The sequence below is a fragment of the Lissotriton helveticus genome, chromosome 2_1 (genome assembly GCF_964261635.1).
Source record: "Lissotriton helveticus chromosome 2_1, aLisHel1.1, whole genome shotgun sequence".
NCBI classification, from domain to species: domain Eukaryota; kingdom Metazoa; phylum Chordata; class Amphibia; order Caudata; family Salamandridae; genus Lissotriton; species Lissotriton helveticus.
Window position 1 is genome coordinate 288,000,688 of NC_136059.1, and position 17,783 is coordinate 288,018,470.

Sequence of the window (17,783 nt, forward strand, 5' to 3'; positions counted from 1 at the left end):
ATACAATCAAGTGGCAGAACAGAAAGCGAGGTCTGGTTGGAAAATACAGTGCCGGATTAATCCTCTCATAAAAGAAAGCCTCTACTGGTACACTCTTTCTATATTGCTAACAGGAAGAATTGCCCTAATCAAGATAATAGCCTTCCCAAAAATACTAAACATCCTAGAATCCCCACCTCTTTTCTCAGAAATATTACTTCTTTGATGAGATCCTTCCTTTGGCAAGTTACTTGGCCGAGGGTAGATATGGTGGAATGTTTTAAATCTGCTTATGAAAGAGCAGTAAATATGGCTGCCCAATATCCTACTATAAAGCCACCCAGCTGGTGGTGATAACTGGTTACATGGACCCGCAGTAGACCGAACCTATAGAACAAAGTCATGGGCCGTAGGTTACAGATCTTCGCTTACATATATGGTGGTACACTACCACTCAGAATCTACTTTGTGACTATCCTTGAGCTTGATCTATGAAACATTTGCCTCTCGCAGACAGCATGGACAAGCAAACTCGGACAAAACTTCACTGTGGTTGCATTTAGCAATACCATTTTTGGACTCAATGAGCACAAGCTCAGTTTTGCCTTTGTTCAATTTTGTAACTGGTCTGTGATGTGGCTCTATCTCTGCTTTTCATATTTAGTGCTACCAGTAACCAGACACAGGAACTGAATGTCATCTGGTTACACAAAGAAACCCACTTTCCTTTGCAGCAAATCATGAAACGATATCAAACACTGGACAGACCAAGGAATTTCCAGAGTAACACTACACATGACCTCCTGCTAGAAGAGGTTTGAAACCTACAAACTGCCCCTAAATACTATACCCAAGGGACATGAACTCTGGAAATCAGGCCCACAGCCCAGCCGTTCTCTCTCTAAATTGATACCATGTACTTTAGGTACATACCAGATTGGTTACTGGTCACCCTTGTGAGCCCCTGTATAGTGTACCCTAGGTACCCAGGGCATAGGTGCACCCTAGGCCTACCAGGGGCTGCAGCATGTATTGCGCCACCCCTGGTTTGCCTTCCAAACTGACACCACAGGCCTGTTCGCACAGCCTGGGTAAGGTGGTGTAATCACCCCTTACTTAGATAATAGTATACCTATATCTATATATACATATAGACACATACACCTATAAGTCACTCCTATGGCAGGCCTTAAAAATCCTGGATGCAGAGTGCTTGGTTTTATGTGAGAGGGTGCCCTAGCATGACCTGAGCCCCTCTGCAGCTTTCAGAACCATCTCCTTATAGCTGTTCTATGATATAGCCATACCATATACTCTTAAGTGCATTATAATCCTCTCGGTTAATGCTAACTTTGGTTTGGCTTTATCAAAACATGTCGTGTAAGGTGTCAAACACTTTGGAATACTACCCCCACCCCCTCCTTACCCCCACCAGTTCTGGCGGCGGGGGTAGCATTCCACCCTTCTAGAGGGAGAAGACATGTAGTTACTGGTTTACCCTGTTAAAGTTAAACAGAGCCTCAGCATCACAAAATGGATGCTGCTGCCACAGACATGAGTCTGCCCTCCTGCTGCTGGACGAAACTCCGGCAGGGGAGGCCTTGACAATAGGTTTCCTGTCCAAGGAGGTGCTGGCACCTCCCCAGACAGGCTTTTGTGTTTTGGGGCAGGGAGGGCTGCATTCAGTGAATGCTTTCCAGACACTGCCTGGGGCACACAAGGAGCTCCATGCATTTCCCAGTTCAAACCGATTGCTGGGGCGCTCTGCCCTAGCTCTGGCACGAAACTGGACAAAGGGAAAGGGGGGTAACCACCCCTTCCCAGGTTCACCCATAGGAGGGACCTTAAAGGTAGTCCAGCCCCTAAACTTAGTATAAGTATAAGAACCCAGTCCCTAGGACTTTAGATTACCCTGGACGAAACTCTGAAACATATATCCTGGACCTTCGACATTCCATTTCAACTGGAAGACAGAAAATATCTCCCTTGTGGTCAAGGAGTGACCACCATGTTCAAACAGGCACCAACAGCAACTTTGCTGGTCTGCATTTTTGAGCCTCCCGCCGGATCCCGAAGAATCTGCAACACAGGACATGGACTTCCAGACATCTCTGACCCTGACCTTCGCTCACAGCAAAGCTGAGACCTGTGGCAGACACAAGAGACGTGGGACCGGAACTCCTGGACATCCTGCATTTTGCAAGCTGCACCTACTTCACGAGGTATCTCGAAGTTGTGCATTGGGGTGCTTGAAGCCCCAGACCCGAGCACCATTTGCATCGAAGCTCAGAGCCCCCCACTCCACGAGTGTCCCGAGGGCCCGCTTATGCATTTCAGCTCGACGCGTCTTCGCGGTTCCTTGACCGTTGGCTGGTGAGCGCCCCAAAGACTTTTCTTTGAATCTAACTTGCTTTCCTGGTTGCTCCAGGCTTGCTCCAACTTCCCTGCAAAGGAGAAGTCCCTCAGACCTTGCTGGTCTGCATCGAAGCCAATCTCGACATCCTGCGTGGGTTGCGTCTGCCAAGGCTTGTTGGGTCCAGTCCAGATACCGACACCGCAGTCAACTAGATCCTCCATGGGACATCTCAAATCCAGATCCTGGTTGTCGTCTATGCCTCCTGGTCCTCGTGGCTGAAGAGCCAATCTTCACCTCCTCACCTGAAATCACCCGACATCTGGTGGCATCTTCATATCGCCGCCCTGGTCACTGGCAAGTGACCCAGACTCTGTCCCTTCTGCTTTCAGGGTCTACAGATCTTCAATCCACTCTTGGATCCACCCGGACACTTTCCCTCTGGTCGCCTGCATTTCTTTGCAGATCTCCATTGAAATCGACGACGAAACCCAACACCAAAAGAGACCTATGCACCCGGCTTCTGTGGGTAAGGTAACACGAGTACTGTGTAAGTCTCGAGGGTATTGGCCCTCCTAGTGTCTAAGTCCAAAAGGGTTCCATCGTAGTTTATTTAGAAGTGTCCTTAAATTGTGAATTTGCAACTTGTTCGTTTCCCGTAGAAAGTCACTGGTAACCCGCAGCTGTGTTTAGTCACTGCACGCGGCTCCCGTGGGCTTCCTACTTCCTAACTTTTGGTTGTTTAGAGTAGCCCCAGCGATTCCACAGGCCCCAGGCCTGCTTTCTAGTTCTCAGGTGGCTCTTATACCACTATTTTAGTATATGGTTTGTGAGGCCCCTAAGGCAAAACGTATACTGTGCAACTTATCATATGCTAATTAAGTAACTTGTATTGTACTTTTACCTCTGACCTCATAAAGTGTGCAGAGGGGTTGTGTTTAGAATAAATACATATATATTTGATATACACCTTGTGTAGTGTGCTTTCATTTGGTACTCAAGGGATTATAATTGGTAAAACAACTCGCTTAATTCGCTATCTGAAGTCTTAGCCTGAAGACTGCTCGTCACTGCTACCTCTAGGATAGCTTTCTATAAGGTTGACTTTACAACAACCATCAATAAGGGTCGATTAGACTGGTGCAAGGTGCCCACTAGAACTAGTGGACATCATATGCCAGGCTAACTTCTCACATACAGTATCTAGTAGACACCAGAAATGTTGTATGCAAAGCCTTTCATCATGCTCCTGTGCACGTCATACAGTTGCAAGAATCACAAAGGCAAGGTGTCTGTCATCGGTGATATGATCAGTGATGTCTGTCATCTACGAGATCACGGGGAATGGATGGAGGAAGCTAAGGATGTAAAGCTAAGAAAAATAGGCGAATTTCTATAGCCTTTAGGATTTGTTTTTCAACTACAACGTCCCTTTAACTAAAGTTTGTTTTCAAAGAATTTGTTTCTAAGTTTATTATGCAATCTTAATAGAGAACCATAGGGTTCTTGAAGTTTTTTTCCAATTATTTCTCGGATTGCTTTAACTACTGCCCAATATTAGACATACAAAATAAAAAACAGAAGTAAAAATCCTAAAGATGTTCATGCAGCAATATACCCTGACGCACCCAACTCTTGAACACTTTAGCTGAAAGAGAATTGCATATAACTTAGAAGTGGTGATGGTTGGCCTGTGACAGTTTGCAGGCTCTACACTCCTTGAAGTCCACCTGTCACATAAGCAAGCGCTAGTTATACGAGCAGAAAACACACATGCACAGTGCCCATTGCGTTCTGAGCCATTTTACAAAAACAACCAACTTCACACTATGGGCATAAGTGCTATAATCCCCTCCATAAATTCTAGTGAAGCCCCGAAAGGCCAGAAAAAAAGTAGCTAGAACTTAAGGGCAGGGAGATGAGCAGTTATCTTACTATCGAAGCTGTGGCATGCACCAGTGACGTGCTAATAGCCTCAGTGAATGAAAGAACCAAGCACGATACGGTTCCGGTGTGGAGCACGCGGACACCCGCGGTTGAAATATTATGATGTATGACGTGCCAGCGAGAAGGGCAGAGTTGGTGCCTATGAAAGATAAACTGATGGGTGGAACACGAGCTGGGTGATGAAACAAGATACATCAACACAGGGGGCTGACAGAAAGGTGAAGGGTTTACACGAAAAGCACCACATACAGACATGGCTGCCGCCAAAGCAAGCTTTACTAGATACATGCGCACTTGCATTCCACAGATATTTGCACGTCACACAAACGGCCGAAAGGCTTTGATGTCAAATTCTTTCCGCATAAAAAGGACGAGCTCCAGTCCTTAGCATGAGAAATATTTAAAGTCCATGCAAGCCATGACTCACTTTAACTATGAATTAATAAAAATATGCTTGCAAGGTGGCAGTAACAAAACCAATCCAAGTGCACATATTACAATTATAATGGGTCTCTCTCACACACTAATTATATGAAAAACAGCTGGATTTTTTAAAGTTGTTTAAAGTGTTCAATGCTTGCTAAAAAAGCACTCATTCCAACTTATTTCGACTTTTAACACAAGTATATGAGATAGAATCCAAATCTTAGTACATGAAATTAAAAAATAATAAATACAACATGTCCTGTGGCAACCCTACCAGCTTTAGCAGTTAAATAGTGCGGGCATATAAACCAACATAGCTAAGACTTAGAGCACAATTTACTTTTTTATTTTAACTAACAATTAGGTTCGGTCGAAGGGCATTCAGTTCTCACAAAAAAGACACAAATAGGTTTACTTAAACCTTTTTCAGGTATTCAGGGGGGTCAAACAGTTGATGTCAATGTGAGGAAAAAAAACATGACCAAGAGGTAAATACATAAAATGCTGGCACGTATATCAATATCTCTTTTTTCCATATCTGAGGTTTATTTTGTGTTTCAGGACCAGTGAGGTTGGCAGATAGGGGAGATGAAGGTCAGGGTGCCCTGTGAAAGACAAAGGTTCTTTACATTCATCATATCCTATTTACTATTCACTGTCGAACTATGTAATACCAATGAAAATATGTAAGTGGAGGACACAGTGCACCATATGTAATGTTATTTTTAAAAATACAAAAACGGGCATGCAGGAAAGTGCCTTAGTCTTTTCAATCCCAAAATGAGATAATATGTAAATAACACAATAAAACAATATTTTTTAAGCCTGTTTGCCCTCAACAAAGATCAGAAAACAGACTAAATGGCATGTGCACACAACAAAAACATACACCGCACAATATTTTGTACACCGCACAATATTTTGTACAAATCAAGCTTTATATCACTGTATGGAAATATTCATTATTCCTAGATCGCGCCTGTGCAGCCCTCAGGAGGGCTTTACTGCGAGCCGTCTGGCCTACATTTCAAGCCAAAATCAATCTAGAGCACAAAATGACAACAGATATTTTTGCAGACGTTTTTATCCCAGAGAAGAGGCCTCATTCATATAATACATTGTCACTAATTCAAGAACTTGAATTCAGGCTTGTGCCTATCGAACGCCATGGCTTGGTGAGTGCTGTGCCTTTCACCTCCGTTTCAATTTCTCAGTGCTGGCCATTAAGAAGAAAGACTTTTACTCGGAAGCTAGGAATTAAAACTAAACAACAGACTAGAGCGGTCCACCATCTTCAGGCGCGCTAGAGCAGCACAGAGGCCAGAGACAACGATGGCTATTATCTGCAGCCTCTCCCACTGCATGTGTCCACTGTGTAAGCTGCTCACCGGGGTCCTTTGTGGGATGGAGGACAAAGTACTTCTATATAGAAATTCCTCTCAATTCTGAGGAAATACCGTTTTGAAAACATGGAAATGCCCAAGCCAGTAGACATAAAAATCTGCATCATAACATAAATCGCACCAAAGCATACTAGCAACCAAACTAAATACATTTATGCTGAAAGTGAAGTATTTTCTGCAAGATTTCTTTTTTTACCTAAAGCTGTCCTTTTCCACTGAAATTGGTCCTTCTTATGGAGGGAACACTTCACCCCTTTATCCGCTTACATCCCTTACAGCTGTTGCCTATCTGGCTAACTGTTTGCGTCTTAAAGGTTCCTCTCAATCACAAAGGATCCTCTCTAAACCCCTCTTGGCTTTTCCATACTAACCAGCTGTTTTTACCTGAGGAGGTAGGGTCTAACTTCATGCCTGTGGCAGCCGCATGCCTGTTGCAATCGCATGCCCTCAATTCCCCACTCCCTGAGTAACAACCCTACTATGAAGGAGCTACAAAAGATGCAGCTGCAAGCACTCCACTGCACAGTCTGCAACTCAGTAGCTTGTAGTTATACATATCAGCAAGTTCATATTCCCTTAGGTGGAAGTATTATTGTGTGTGTGTGTGTGTATATATATATGTGTGTGTGTGTGTGTGTGTGTGTGTGTGTGTATATGTATATATCTTTGACATAAAAGCAGACATTGGAGGTGAGAAAATTCAGTGTCGCTGGTGTTGTAGGGTGCTCTATACAGGAGCTGCTCTCCACCTAAACTTGAGAACTACCCAATGTTTTCTGCTTCATTTTTTTGCATATATACAGACACGCACACATACACACACACATTATATATATATATATATATATATATATATATACACACACACACACACACATTTATTCATTCCTGTATGTGAAAACACGTGACTAGAAAACATCCATTTTATTTAGAATGGAGTTATTGTACCAGAATAGTTAGCATGACAAGCAGAATAGATATATGGAAACGTACCTGGTGGCACCCCTGTAAATCCGAGTCTCTCCCGTAAGATGAATATGAACCTCTTTCTGGTTTACCTAAGAAAAAAAAAGAAAAAAAAGTTTTTAAAAAAAATTAATGATTGAAAAGCTTCTACAAGAGATCCATCTAGAAGGGCAACAGCTCAGCTCCCCTAACTGACTTGTGCAAGGAGAGCTTTCTTAATGAAGGAGACATTAATACACAATTGCTACAGTTCCTGGTTTAGATCAGGTTGTGCAAATACTGATATAACGAGTCATAAAGCATTTTAAAAATATGTTTATTCGATGTCTAGTTATGTCACTTGCAAATGTTAGTCACATTACCGATAGACAAGAGTGAGTACCATGTTCTCGCCCCAAAGACCAATACTGAGTTGGTTTCTACTGTTAAGGGAACATTAAAAACAACCAATCATTGTACAATCATTTTATTTTTGTGTGCATTGTGTTGATTTATAGATTTCTAACACGCATGACTATGCAGTAACACATGAATGCAATACGAACAAGGTTATCTATTTGCATACTACATGATAAGTAAACTCACATTGTTCGGTCCAATCAAGCTCTAACGTGGAAATAATATTCCCCAAAAGTCTCTACCCTTATTTGGCTCTAACTGGCTCCCTCACTAATCACTCATTCTGCAAGGAGCTGTCAGTCGTTTGGTACTGTTGCCATGGGCAACAATGTGGTTCTACAAGCCGTACATAATCGCTTTTTTGGGCATCATGGCCGTTCGGCAGAACATAAGGTGACAGAAAGCAAGCGCAAGATAATGCATTTTATATTATTGATATATGCATTAAAAATAGACTGCAAGTGACATTTTTTGTACTTGAAGGCCAACACTTTTTAAACATGTCCGCGCAGAAGTGCCCACCTCATTGGCCACAAGGTTCTGATAGCAACAAACTAGAACTGCGAGGGCCTGGTGAGCAGTCAAGAATCTGGCATATTCCCAGCTTCAGAAGGCTAGATACTCAAATGACTACATAGGAGTGACTGGCAATGAGAGCGGCCTGCCATATAGAGAAATCTACCTCTACTCTGTGAGCTCAGAGGTGACCTTGAGGCGATAGGACACATCCTAGACAGCACTTGCTGTGCTTGGCAGAAATGCCTTAAAGAGAGTGAATGATCCAAGCGTTTTATCAGTGTTACATGTTTACACCGGTGCTCTAAAACGCATGGCAAACATTGCCCTGGATGACAATTTCCTGACAAGAGTTGTTTCCATAACAGTGCCTCCACATACAATAACAGAATACACATCAATTTTATAAGGTGCTACACACATGAAAGGAACTCCGGTTTACGCGTTGCGCTACGCGCCTATGCTCATGAGTACTTTAATGTGAGAAAACAAGGCCATATTAGGGCAATAAGCAGTAAACAATTCATCTGGCTACAGGAATGCACACAGCTGAGCACATCCTATTCAGCCTAATCCACAAAAGCCTATTATCAAGGTTCTTGGGTTACAGGTGCAGAAAGCAATGATGATTGGACTGAAGCCTGTGAAAAACACTCCAGATCATTAAAAGGCCCACAAATCGCACACTGGGTACACACATGGAGCCCAAACGAACCTTTACCTTCCAAGGCAGGGCCCAACACAAAATCACAAGCTCCAGTTGAGACCCATCTCAATGCATAGTCAGACTAAGACTTTTTATGCTTATGCAACTTCTAAAAGGAAAAAAAGATGAGCTCATCTCAGTCCTTCTGTTCCAGTTGAGAGGTTAAGAACACAACGAATAATAGCAACTTATAGCAAGTAGAGGAGATATATTTCCATTTGCATGTACTTAATCATCTAACCATGTGAATTCTTACATGAAGCCATCCATTACAATTGTTGGAATATCCAGAATCGCCATCTTGTTTTCTGAACAATCAATAGATTTTTTTAATGATCTGTGCCATTGTTTCAACCATGGCTTAGCTGGTTTACGGATTATGCATCCATTGGGTTTGCTGTGGATATGCACCTCGTGATATTTTTTTATTTGGGCAATCAATAAAACCATATATAAGAATCACAATTGACCGTGGTGTCTATGAAACTACAACAGCTTGGAATATCATATAATAACATCTCAATTAACAACAAAGTTAGTTATTGCATCACTGCGCGCGCACACTGCCACGACATACTATCCAGCACTTATGCAGCTAGTTCTAGATCTGTCCTGCTTATTTTCCAAACTGAGAATATGTCTTGTACCAGCAAATACCACGAGCAAAGTCAGTCGATTTACACAAAAACTCAGAGTTCAAGAGTTCTCCAGTGGTTGTGCCATGCCACAGTAAAGTGGGCAGTCAACAACAGATCGAAAATACAGCAAACACAATTTGTTGAAAATTAAAGGATATGTGGATTCGGGGCCGGTTTTAAAACGACATCTTAACTCCTGAAGCGCACCTGTAAATAAGAATTGCAGTGCAAATTTACCGTAAAGGTAACTACCTAGTTTAATTTCCAAAACCACATTTATTATTTAGACGCTCTTCCAGAAAATTCTGAAAATGCTTTTTCCACTGCCATGTACGGCCATGCCTCCGAAAATGCAGTTTTTATTTACAAAATGACCAAGATGTCCTGTGAATTGTATGTTGATTCCAAACCGTGACACCTGCCGATGATGCCCAGGCTTAAAACAAAGATAAAAAAAACACAGCTACTCGGGGTTTCCTCTTTCTATTTCTCAATTTCCTGGGAGTAAATACGCTCATGATCGAGCCGATGACGCCATGGCCTCCTGGGAAAGAAAGATGCGATCTGCCACTTGCCACCCGCTGCCAAAGTTCTGACTGCAGGAGGGGAGCTGGGAATTGAACAGCAGCCCAAATACCGTGCCAGCCCCAGCTGATTTATTTTTTCGGCAGTCTGCTGTCAATTGTCCAAGCACATGCGAAAAAACACCCACATCCTAAAGTCTGTGAGCTGCTTAACAGTGTGTGGCTTGGAACAAAGCACAAGGGGCGACGCAAATGGTGAAATAAACCTTTAACACAGTGGACTATAAAGCATTAAGTATTGGCAGGCAGTCTTAAGAAAGATGCGGGAAAAGAAGATAGAATTGGTGCAAATGTTGCTCCGTCCCAGAAGGACCAGGACCGCTCACAGCCACAAAGCCAGGTCGATGTGAAAAGACAATGTGTGATTTGAAAAGCCTCTTATTGAAACGACGCTTTGAACGCCTTACCCATAACTGATTATTTGTGATGTTTTTGCTTACTGTCTCTCTACCCCCGTTTTATTTCTTATATGACACCTTCTCATCCTTTGTCCTTTTTACACTCTGCTGCTTATTTTTTGTAAAATTGCACAGATTTTCTCTAGATTTTTTTAGAGGTTATAACTTCCTATTCCTTCATCTCTGTTATGACACCTCCTCATCCTTTGTCCTTTTTACACTCTGCTGCTTATTTTTTGTAAAATTGCACAGATTTTCTCTAGATTTTTTTAGAGGTTATAACTTCCTATTCCTTCATCTCTGTAATCCAACCTTCTAAATTGTCACCTATGTACAGGACCTATAGTAGATCATTTTATAATTGCGTCCATGGCTTTTATCTTTTTTGGCATCTTTTTGTATATGGTTCTTAACCACTTCACTGAACGTTTGTTCAACTCTTCTGAAATTCACTTCCTTTTAATGCTTATATGAATCGCTTTGACTCCATCAGGCCTTGTACAATCTATACAAGAACAGAAATAAAAATATATACGTTATTGGGAAACCTACGGTTTATTAATCAAGTAGGCTAGAAAGCATACCTCTTTAAGATGCCAATTAGGGGCAATAAGTACAGCAGGCTTGTTGGACTGAACAAAGGACAACAAACAGTTATTTTTTCAAATTGAACAAGGCCAAGAAATACTTGCCTTTTAAAACTACCGATATAAAATCACTCTGAACATAACTATATGAAAAGATCCACATTTTGAACATCTGATGCCAGGGCAAATGGCAGACACTTATAAGGCACAGTAATATTTGTATTTCCAAATGTGAAAGGTTTTAGATAAGTTAACAGTAACGTATCACACACATCTTCCTATCCCAAGGCCAAGGGTAAAACATAGCCACTTTACCAGCTAAAAAAGAATACACAACATTTATTTCATTCCATCATTTTCTTAAATATAAATTGCCCTAATCAAACGTCGAGCATGTCATACCTTATGCTAGGATTTAATACTGCTGCAAAAAGAATCTACAAGCTTGTAGCAAGCGGACAGTTATTGCGGATCTACACAGGTATATGAGACAAAAACATTGGTTTGATATTCCATTGAGCTAGTAAATCACCAATCGTTTTTATAATATAAAATATAAAACAAGGAGTAAGCTAAAAGGGAAATGAAGACACAGAAATGAACTATTACCATAATAACTGATATTTATACATATACCCATTTATATATGCACACACACCAATGAATGTGCATAGTTAGAAATGTCTATAAACCTACATATATATATATAGACACACAATTAAGTACTTTTTATCTATGCATAATCCTACCACCCGATATTTGAAATAGTGCACAGTTCTAATTATTCACACAAAACAGCACCTTTTATTTGCCCTAGAGTTCGTCCATAAGGGGTGCCCGAAGGAGTGGGGCAAGGTCTGGGGCAAGTGGGTGGAATATAGAGGCTTCTGAAGCTCCTACAATTATAGAAGGCATGGTAGGAGGGGTTGTGCTGGGGGCTCCAAAATGCATGGGACTCTTACTAATGGCTGATTTTTCACTAGTGCATTGTAATGGCAAATGGTACTGAATTCGGATGATGTTTTTGACACCCATGTGGAGACTGTACGAAAATGCTGTGTCAATGGTTGTACGGCCAAGCTTTTGTTCAATAAAATATATATAAATATATATATATATATATATATATATATATATATATATATATTTTAAGAGTTGGTCCATAAACGAACAGTAGTCTTATATTCAGTAACTCACTGTCTTACAATATTAAGTTATCAGAGTGAACTTACCATTGCGAGTGCAAGATGAGTCGAATAGTTACTAAAGGAATTGGAGAACTTTGACACACAGATCTAAATTAAAGTGATTCATAGATTGTCACCATTTTAGCACGCATTTCTATCTGCCCGCTCAATGCACTGTAAGGTACATATATATTTACAGCATATATAGGTTTGTCTGTGCACACAAACACGCACATACATATAAATAAGTGTGTGCGCATGCACAAATACAAACACAGCAAATTACAAGTTGTCAGGGTTAAAAATCTCCTGCAGCCCTCGTGTTTGTGTGGGGGAGGACAGGCACCGCACAGACATGAATCATTCTCAGTAATTTGAGTGTTTCCATGACATCAATGGGCACAGGTCCAGGCTGCCGGAGTCTGCGAGGGACCGGAGAGGCGCAGGAGCCAGCGGGAGGCGGACGCCAGTTTTTAGCCCTACACTTCTTAAGGGGCGCTCATCCCAACCATGAACTGTCGCCTCGTAGAGCCCCATAACGAGGCCATTTCGGTTTGTGGTCAAACATTCTTTGACTCTGTTGTGCTGTATTTCACAAATATGTAGCCGCATTGTGCATTGGTGCCCGAAATACAAAGGCAGATCATTTTATTGAAATGGCAACATACCAGAACCTTCTTCAGTCCGAGTTACTGTGGTGACATTCAGAGCAACTCTTCTGAGCATGTTCCATGTTTCCCATAACCTGCAGTCCAGAGGTTGTCTATTTACACATTTCTTTTGCCCATAGTTCACGTAAATTTGCTCAATTTCATACAATGCACTAGAAGAGCTCGTGCTTGTAAACAAAGGCTTCGAGCTCCACGTTTGGTGCTCGATGGGCAGGAAACACTGACACCAATGTCTTGAACTATTGCAGAAAATTGATGTCCTAATGGGATAAGATATGAAATTAACAGATTTGAGCGGCGAATTATGTCAAAAGGCAACACAACCTCTGCAGAATTTTCGAGGCGAATCTTTAGTAAGAGAATGCCGCAGCCGCTGCGGATATTTTTTGGCACGCAGACAACAGTGCCAGTGCCAAGCCCCATGGCTACAACCATCCAATGGCGGCATAAGGATGGCATCAGTGGATCACAAATTCGTTTTCTTTTTATCTCTTTTACTGCACGGCTTATTGTTGTCCGTGTGTAAACAGAAATCGCAGCGTCGGAAATATTTTCTGGACCCCAAAAAATTCCAGTGCAAACAAACAGCATTTCTTGCTAGACATTTTAAACCAATTTTGAGTCATAAGCACAATCTGTTCCCACATTTTACAGAAATTAATGACACAACCCAAGATGGGATTTGCGTTATCAGTGCGGATTATATTTTGATCTGCAGAATTGATCAACCAGGGAGAAAAACGCAACACAGGCTTACCATTATATATATTTCAAATCACAATAGTTTGGTCAATCTGTTGGGCACATTAAAGGATCAGAAAGGCACATTTTAAGTGGACTATTGGTGACATTCAGGATTTGCTACCATTACGGTCACAAGCTTTAAGGTGCATCTGCAACAAGAAGCCTTTGACAGCCATTTTAGTTTTGTGTTGTTAAACAATGCTGCTTACCAATTGATAAAATGGGTAAGACACTAGTGCTTGGTGCTGACCATACAAGTCGTCACTGAAATCCAACTATATGCAAATTTATTATGTTAAACAAAAACAGAAGGCACTGCTGCTTTTGATCCTAAAACATGAAACGTCAATTCAAGGACATTTGCTCAACATAGAATTTATACCATCTTGACGTGAAACTATCATTCTTCAATTTAGTTGCATATTCTAGGGATTTCAATCTAGATATATTATTAACTAATTGGGTAGCATGATCTGCCAGCAGAAACTAAAGGAATAGGAGTTGGCAAATTTATCAGCAATGCGACAAAGGCTTGGAGGATGGAAACAGGCAGACCCTTGGTGAGCCCAACAACAATGGACGTCTACTGCTTGGTGTGTGACAGTTCCCGGCTACTACCCAATCAGCGCCGGAAATATAGGCTCTTGGGAATCAGTGTTACATGAAGGAAAGTAGAAGAATAATTGGACATATATAGGCAACCCTACTGCGTTATTGGTGGCCCAACAAACATTATTATTTGCAATACCGATTTTCAGCACTTTCACTGTAGTCTTTCACCATTCTATGTTTGATGGAAAGATTTAGAACTGTTTGCAGGCAATTCAATCGGTTGTCTTTTATGAACAGAGGAAACTATACAACTATTTTAAAAGAAACGGATCAAAATAGTGTCTGCTCAGAATGAGTCCGCAGAACCCTGTCACAATATAACTAAGCATCTCAGCCTCCACTTCTAAGACAAAAGACATCAATCACTAGGATAAAAAGTATGCACAAAATTTGCAAATTTGAGGTCTTGCCATTTCTAGAGAGTTCTTTAAATTATAAGAACATGGTTTTATACAGAATCAATCGTATCTGGTGATAGGAATTATCCCATGAAAGCAAAATGGCTACCCTTTTAAAATGTAAATGCCAAGCACAGGTCTGAGATCCTGGGGCTACATAAAGCGGATTATACCTTGCTCCATACTCTTTGTATCATTTGATGAGGCCAATTAAGTGTTTAATTCCTTCAATTGTTTACTCTATTAACGTGTGGTCTAAAAAAAGCAAGCACATAATGTTTTCAAACATACAAGAAAAATAGACACAAAAGGCCCCATTTGCCCAAAAGCAATTAGATTTACTTTATGGGGAGGCCAGTAAGTATCACCCCCGGGTGCAACATGTGCACCCGAAAAACCTTTACTATTGGGGTCAGTGATCTGCCAAGTGGATGACTCTGGTGCTGAGCTGTGAACATGAGGGTTCAAGGGGTCTTTCTAATGTGAGATTGCCTCCAGCGTCAGCTTATGAAACATTTTCTAGTTGGGCATGGGCATGCTTGGACTCTGTTATGGCTGGTGGTTACAGACTGCTGAGATCAGTGCTTCCCGGTTTACATGTATGGAAACAAGCCAGAAGCTCAATGTACCTGCCCTAATGCTTCTGGTTTTATTAGTCACTCCACCCAGCTGGTCCCAACTGCAAAAAGTTCATTGCCAACACGTGTGATAAATGTATTAATACTGCAGTTGAGCCCTCGCCAGAACTATTACACAGGATTTGTATTTGAATTTGAGTGTGATGGTGGAAACATTGATATCACATTTTGTTGAGCAGCTTAAACGTTTTGATGAGTGCACTGATAAAGTATTGAAAACCGCAATTTCACAATCTGCTCTGATCAGTACATCAATGTTTACTCTGAATTTGTGCAGCAAACAGGAAACCACTGTATTGAAGGTTACTGTTCCTTACCAGTAAATGGGGGGTTGACTTTAAGAAAACACTGTTGTAGGTGCTGGGGAGCTGAGTGGTGACTCTACCTGCTAAACAACCCCCTCCTTGCACCATTCCACCATCATTATGTTCTTCGTTTACCCTGCTCATTGTATAGAGGTCGACCACCAGGATGGGCTGTGTGCTAACTGGATTGAGAAGAGCCCTGTGCTTGGCAACGCTCTACTAAGCCCAAAGGTTCAAAAGCCGCAACGAGGGCTTGCTAACCTTGCTTGTGTGTCAAGTAGATCTATCCGCCTAGTCAGGAATGCTGCACTCTCCTAAGGGAAGCGATGTTTAGCTGGAGCCTCTATGACCAACAGGCAAGATATCTGCGTTTTACTGGACATCCACCAAAACTGTATGTTAATTGGGAATGTGCTTCTCTGTGTTTCAGTTTCGATGTTCACAAGTAGGCTTGTGAACAGTAAAGGTTTACGTACAATAGCACGAGGTACGTCTGCAAACACTGCTTCAACCATTCCATGGGTACATGAACTGAGCTGCTGCTTTGCGTAGGTTTCTCACTTTCGGGTATTTTCCAGTGCTCAGGATGAGTTAGTAAGTGTCAACAAATATAAAGTATTTAATAATCCGAATCTCTGATTTTACCACTGTTTTGTGTTCCTTTTGACTGTTTCTTGCATTCCATTTTGTGAGCTTTTATCATTTTACCCAACTTCTATTGCAAACATATTTAGATATCTGGATATAATTACATTGTTTGGTATTTACAATAATTCCCAACCAGTGCTGGCCATTCACATATTTATGCAAATATGATAATTAATGCTGTTCTGTACCCAAACTGAACACTACACCTTCAAATTTAAGCTAAACCTTATCTGCTCTTCCACGATTTCCCTGAGAGTCAAAGGGGGTTTAAAGGCCAACTTTGTATTGCTCTGTGTCCTGGTTAGCAGGGAACAGCGGCACCCTCCCACTTGATAGAGCCTGACTATTTCTCCTAGTGCACAGACCAGGAAAAAAAAGCCTGAAATGTATCTCAAAGCACACTTGACGCATTTGCAGCATTCTGTCTCACTTCTGTGTTCATTGCGAAACACGGCAATAGGAGTCGAATGGAAATCCAAAAAGATTTGAGATTACTGAGGAATCACATTCTGCTTCCCATGAACTAGTAACTTCAATGGGTACTTTATGCAAATAATGAACTATCATTTTTTTAAACGGCAGTTCTAGCTGGGCATTGAATATAATCAGTGTTATTACTGTGTCGAAATACATGCAAGATACAACCCCACTACCGTTTCCTAAGGAAAGCTATGGTTGTGTGACCTAGCTACACTTGAGGTGTACAGTATTCAAAGGGAGTAAATCGGGAATGCAAAGTAACTAAGATCTTGGGACAACAGTGGTAAACAACAAAGGGTAAGTCTTGCACATTCGAACGAGGATCAGGGCATAGGTGGGAGCTGACTGAGGTGTACCTTTTGATTATGAGAGGCAAGGGCATCCCCCCGTTTGTATGTGCGGAGTTGGTGAAAGACGTTGAGGAGTGGTTGTGATGAGGTACTGGGAGATAGAACTGGGTGTGGTGGTGTTCAAAGATCACTGTTGCACATCTGTCTGCTGAAATGGTATTTAAAAACCACGAGGAGTTGAAAGGTGATGCATGTGCGCCCACATGAGTGGTGATATAGACAGGTTTGTTGGGAGTGGAGGTGCAACTGGGTGTTTGTGTTGGGATGATCAGGGAAAGTAAATGGGGTAATTCAATAGCTACTTGCTGGCCCTAAAAAGTAATCACCAAAGTTCATGTTCTCACCTGCAGTGGAACGTTGCACTGCTTGACAGGCTGAACATTCTGCATGAATCAGACATTTTAGCAAATAACGGATGGTAATTTAAACTCTACAGAACTGAGCTTCTTTCCCCATGCAGCTCTTCAAAATTGAGGGAAGGCAGAGACTTTGACAGTAGTGGATGGGAAGAGCAATGCAGAAGAATAATGAAAGGGATTTTTATATACACACCGTTATAGTAATTCCTAGATGACTTTAAATTAGGCTTGTATTTAAAAAAAAATCCTTTTGAAATTAAAGTCTAAACTAACTTTGGTAGTACCTCCCAAATCATTTGGAGGCAGGAAAAAGTTGAAGCTCTGGCTATTTCTGTCCATTAAGCCACCCTTTCCTTCCATCCACCACCCAGTGTAGCATCATCAGCAATCAAGCAACTGGTCTAAAACACCTAGTGTTGTCAAACAGCGAGGAGGAGGTAATACTGCTAAAGCATACAGAAAGGTGTCATTACTGTGTCCAAAAGAACT

General features: G+C 41.6%; 1 protein-coding gene across 24 annotated transcripts in view; it reads right to left on the reverse strand.

Annotated features, from left to right (window-relative positions):
* TCF4 (transcription factor 4) overlaps positions 1-17,783 on the reverse strand; it is a 990,735-nt gene that overhangs the window by 461,237 nt on the left and 511,715 nt on the right. For all 24 annotated transcript variants that reach the window (XM_078674839.1, XM_078674835.1, XM_078674838.1 and 21 more), the window contains one exon: positions 7,102-7,166. In XM_078674839.1, coding sequence (XP_078530965.1) covers positions 7,102-7,166 — 65 coding nt within the window. The remainder of the gene's footprint in view (positions 1-7,101; positions 7,167-17,783) is intronic.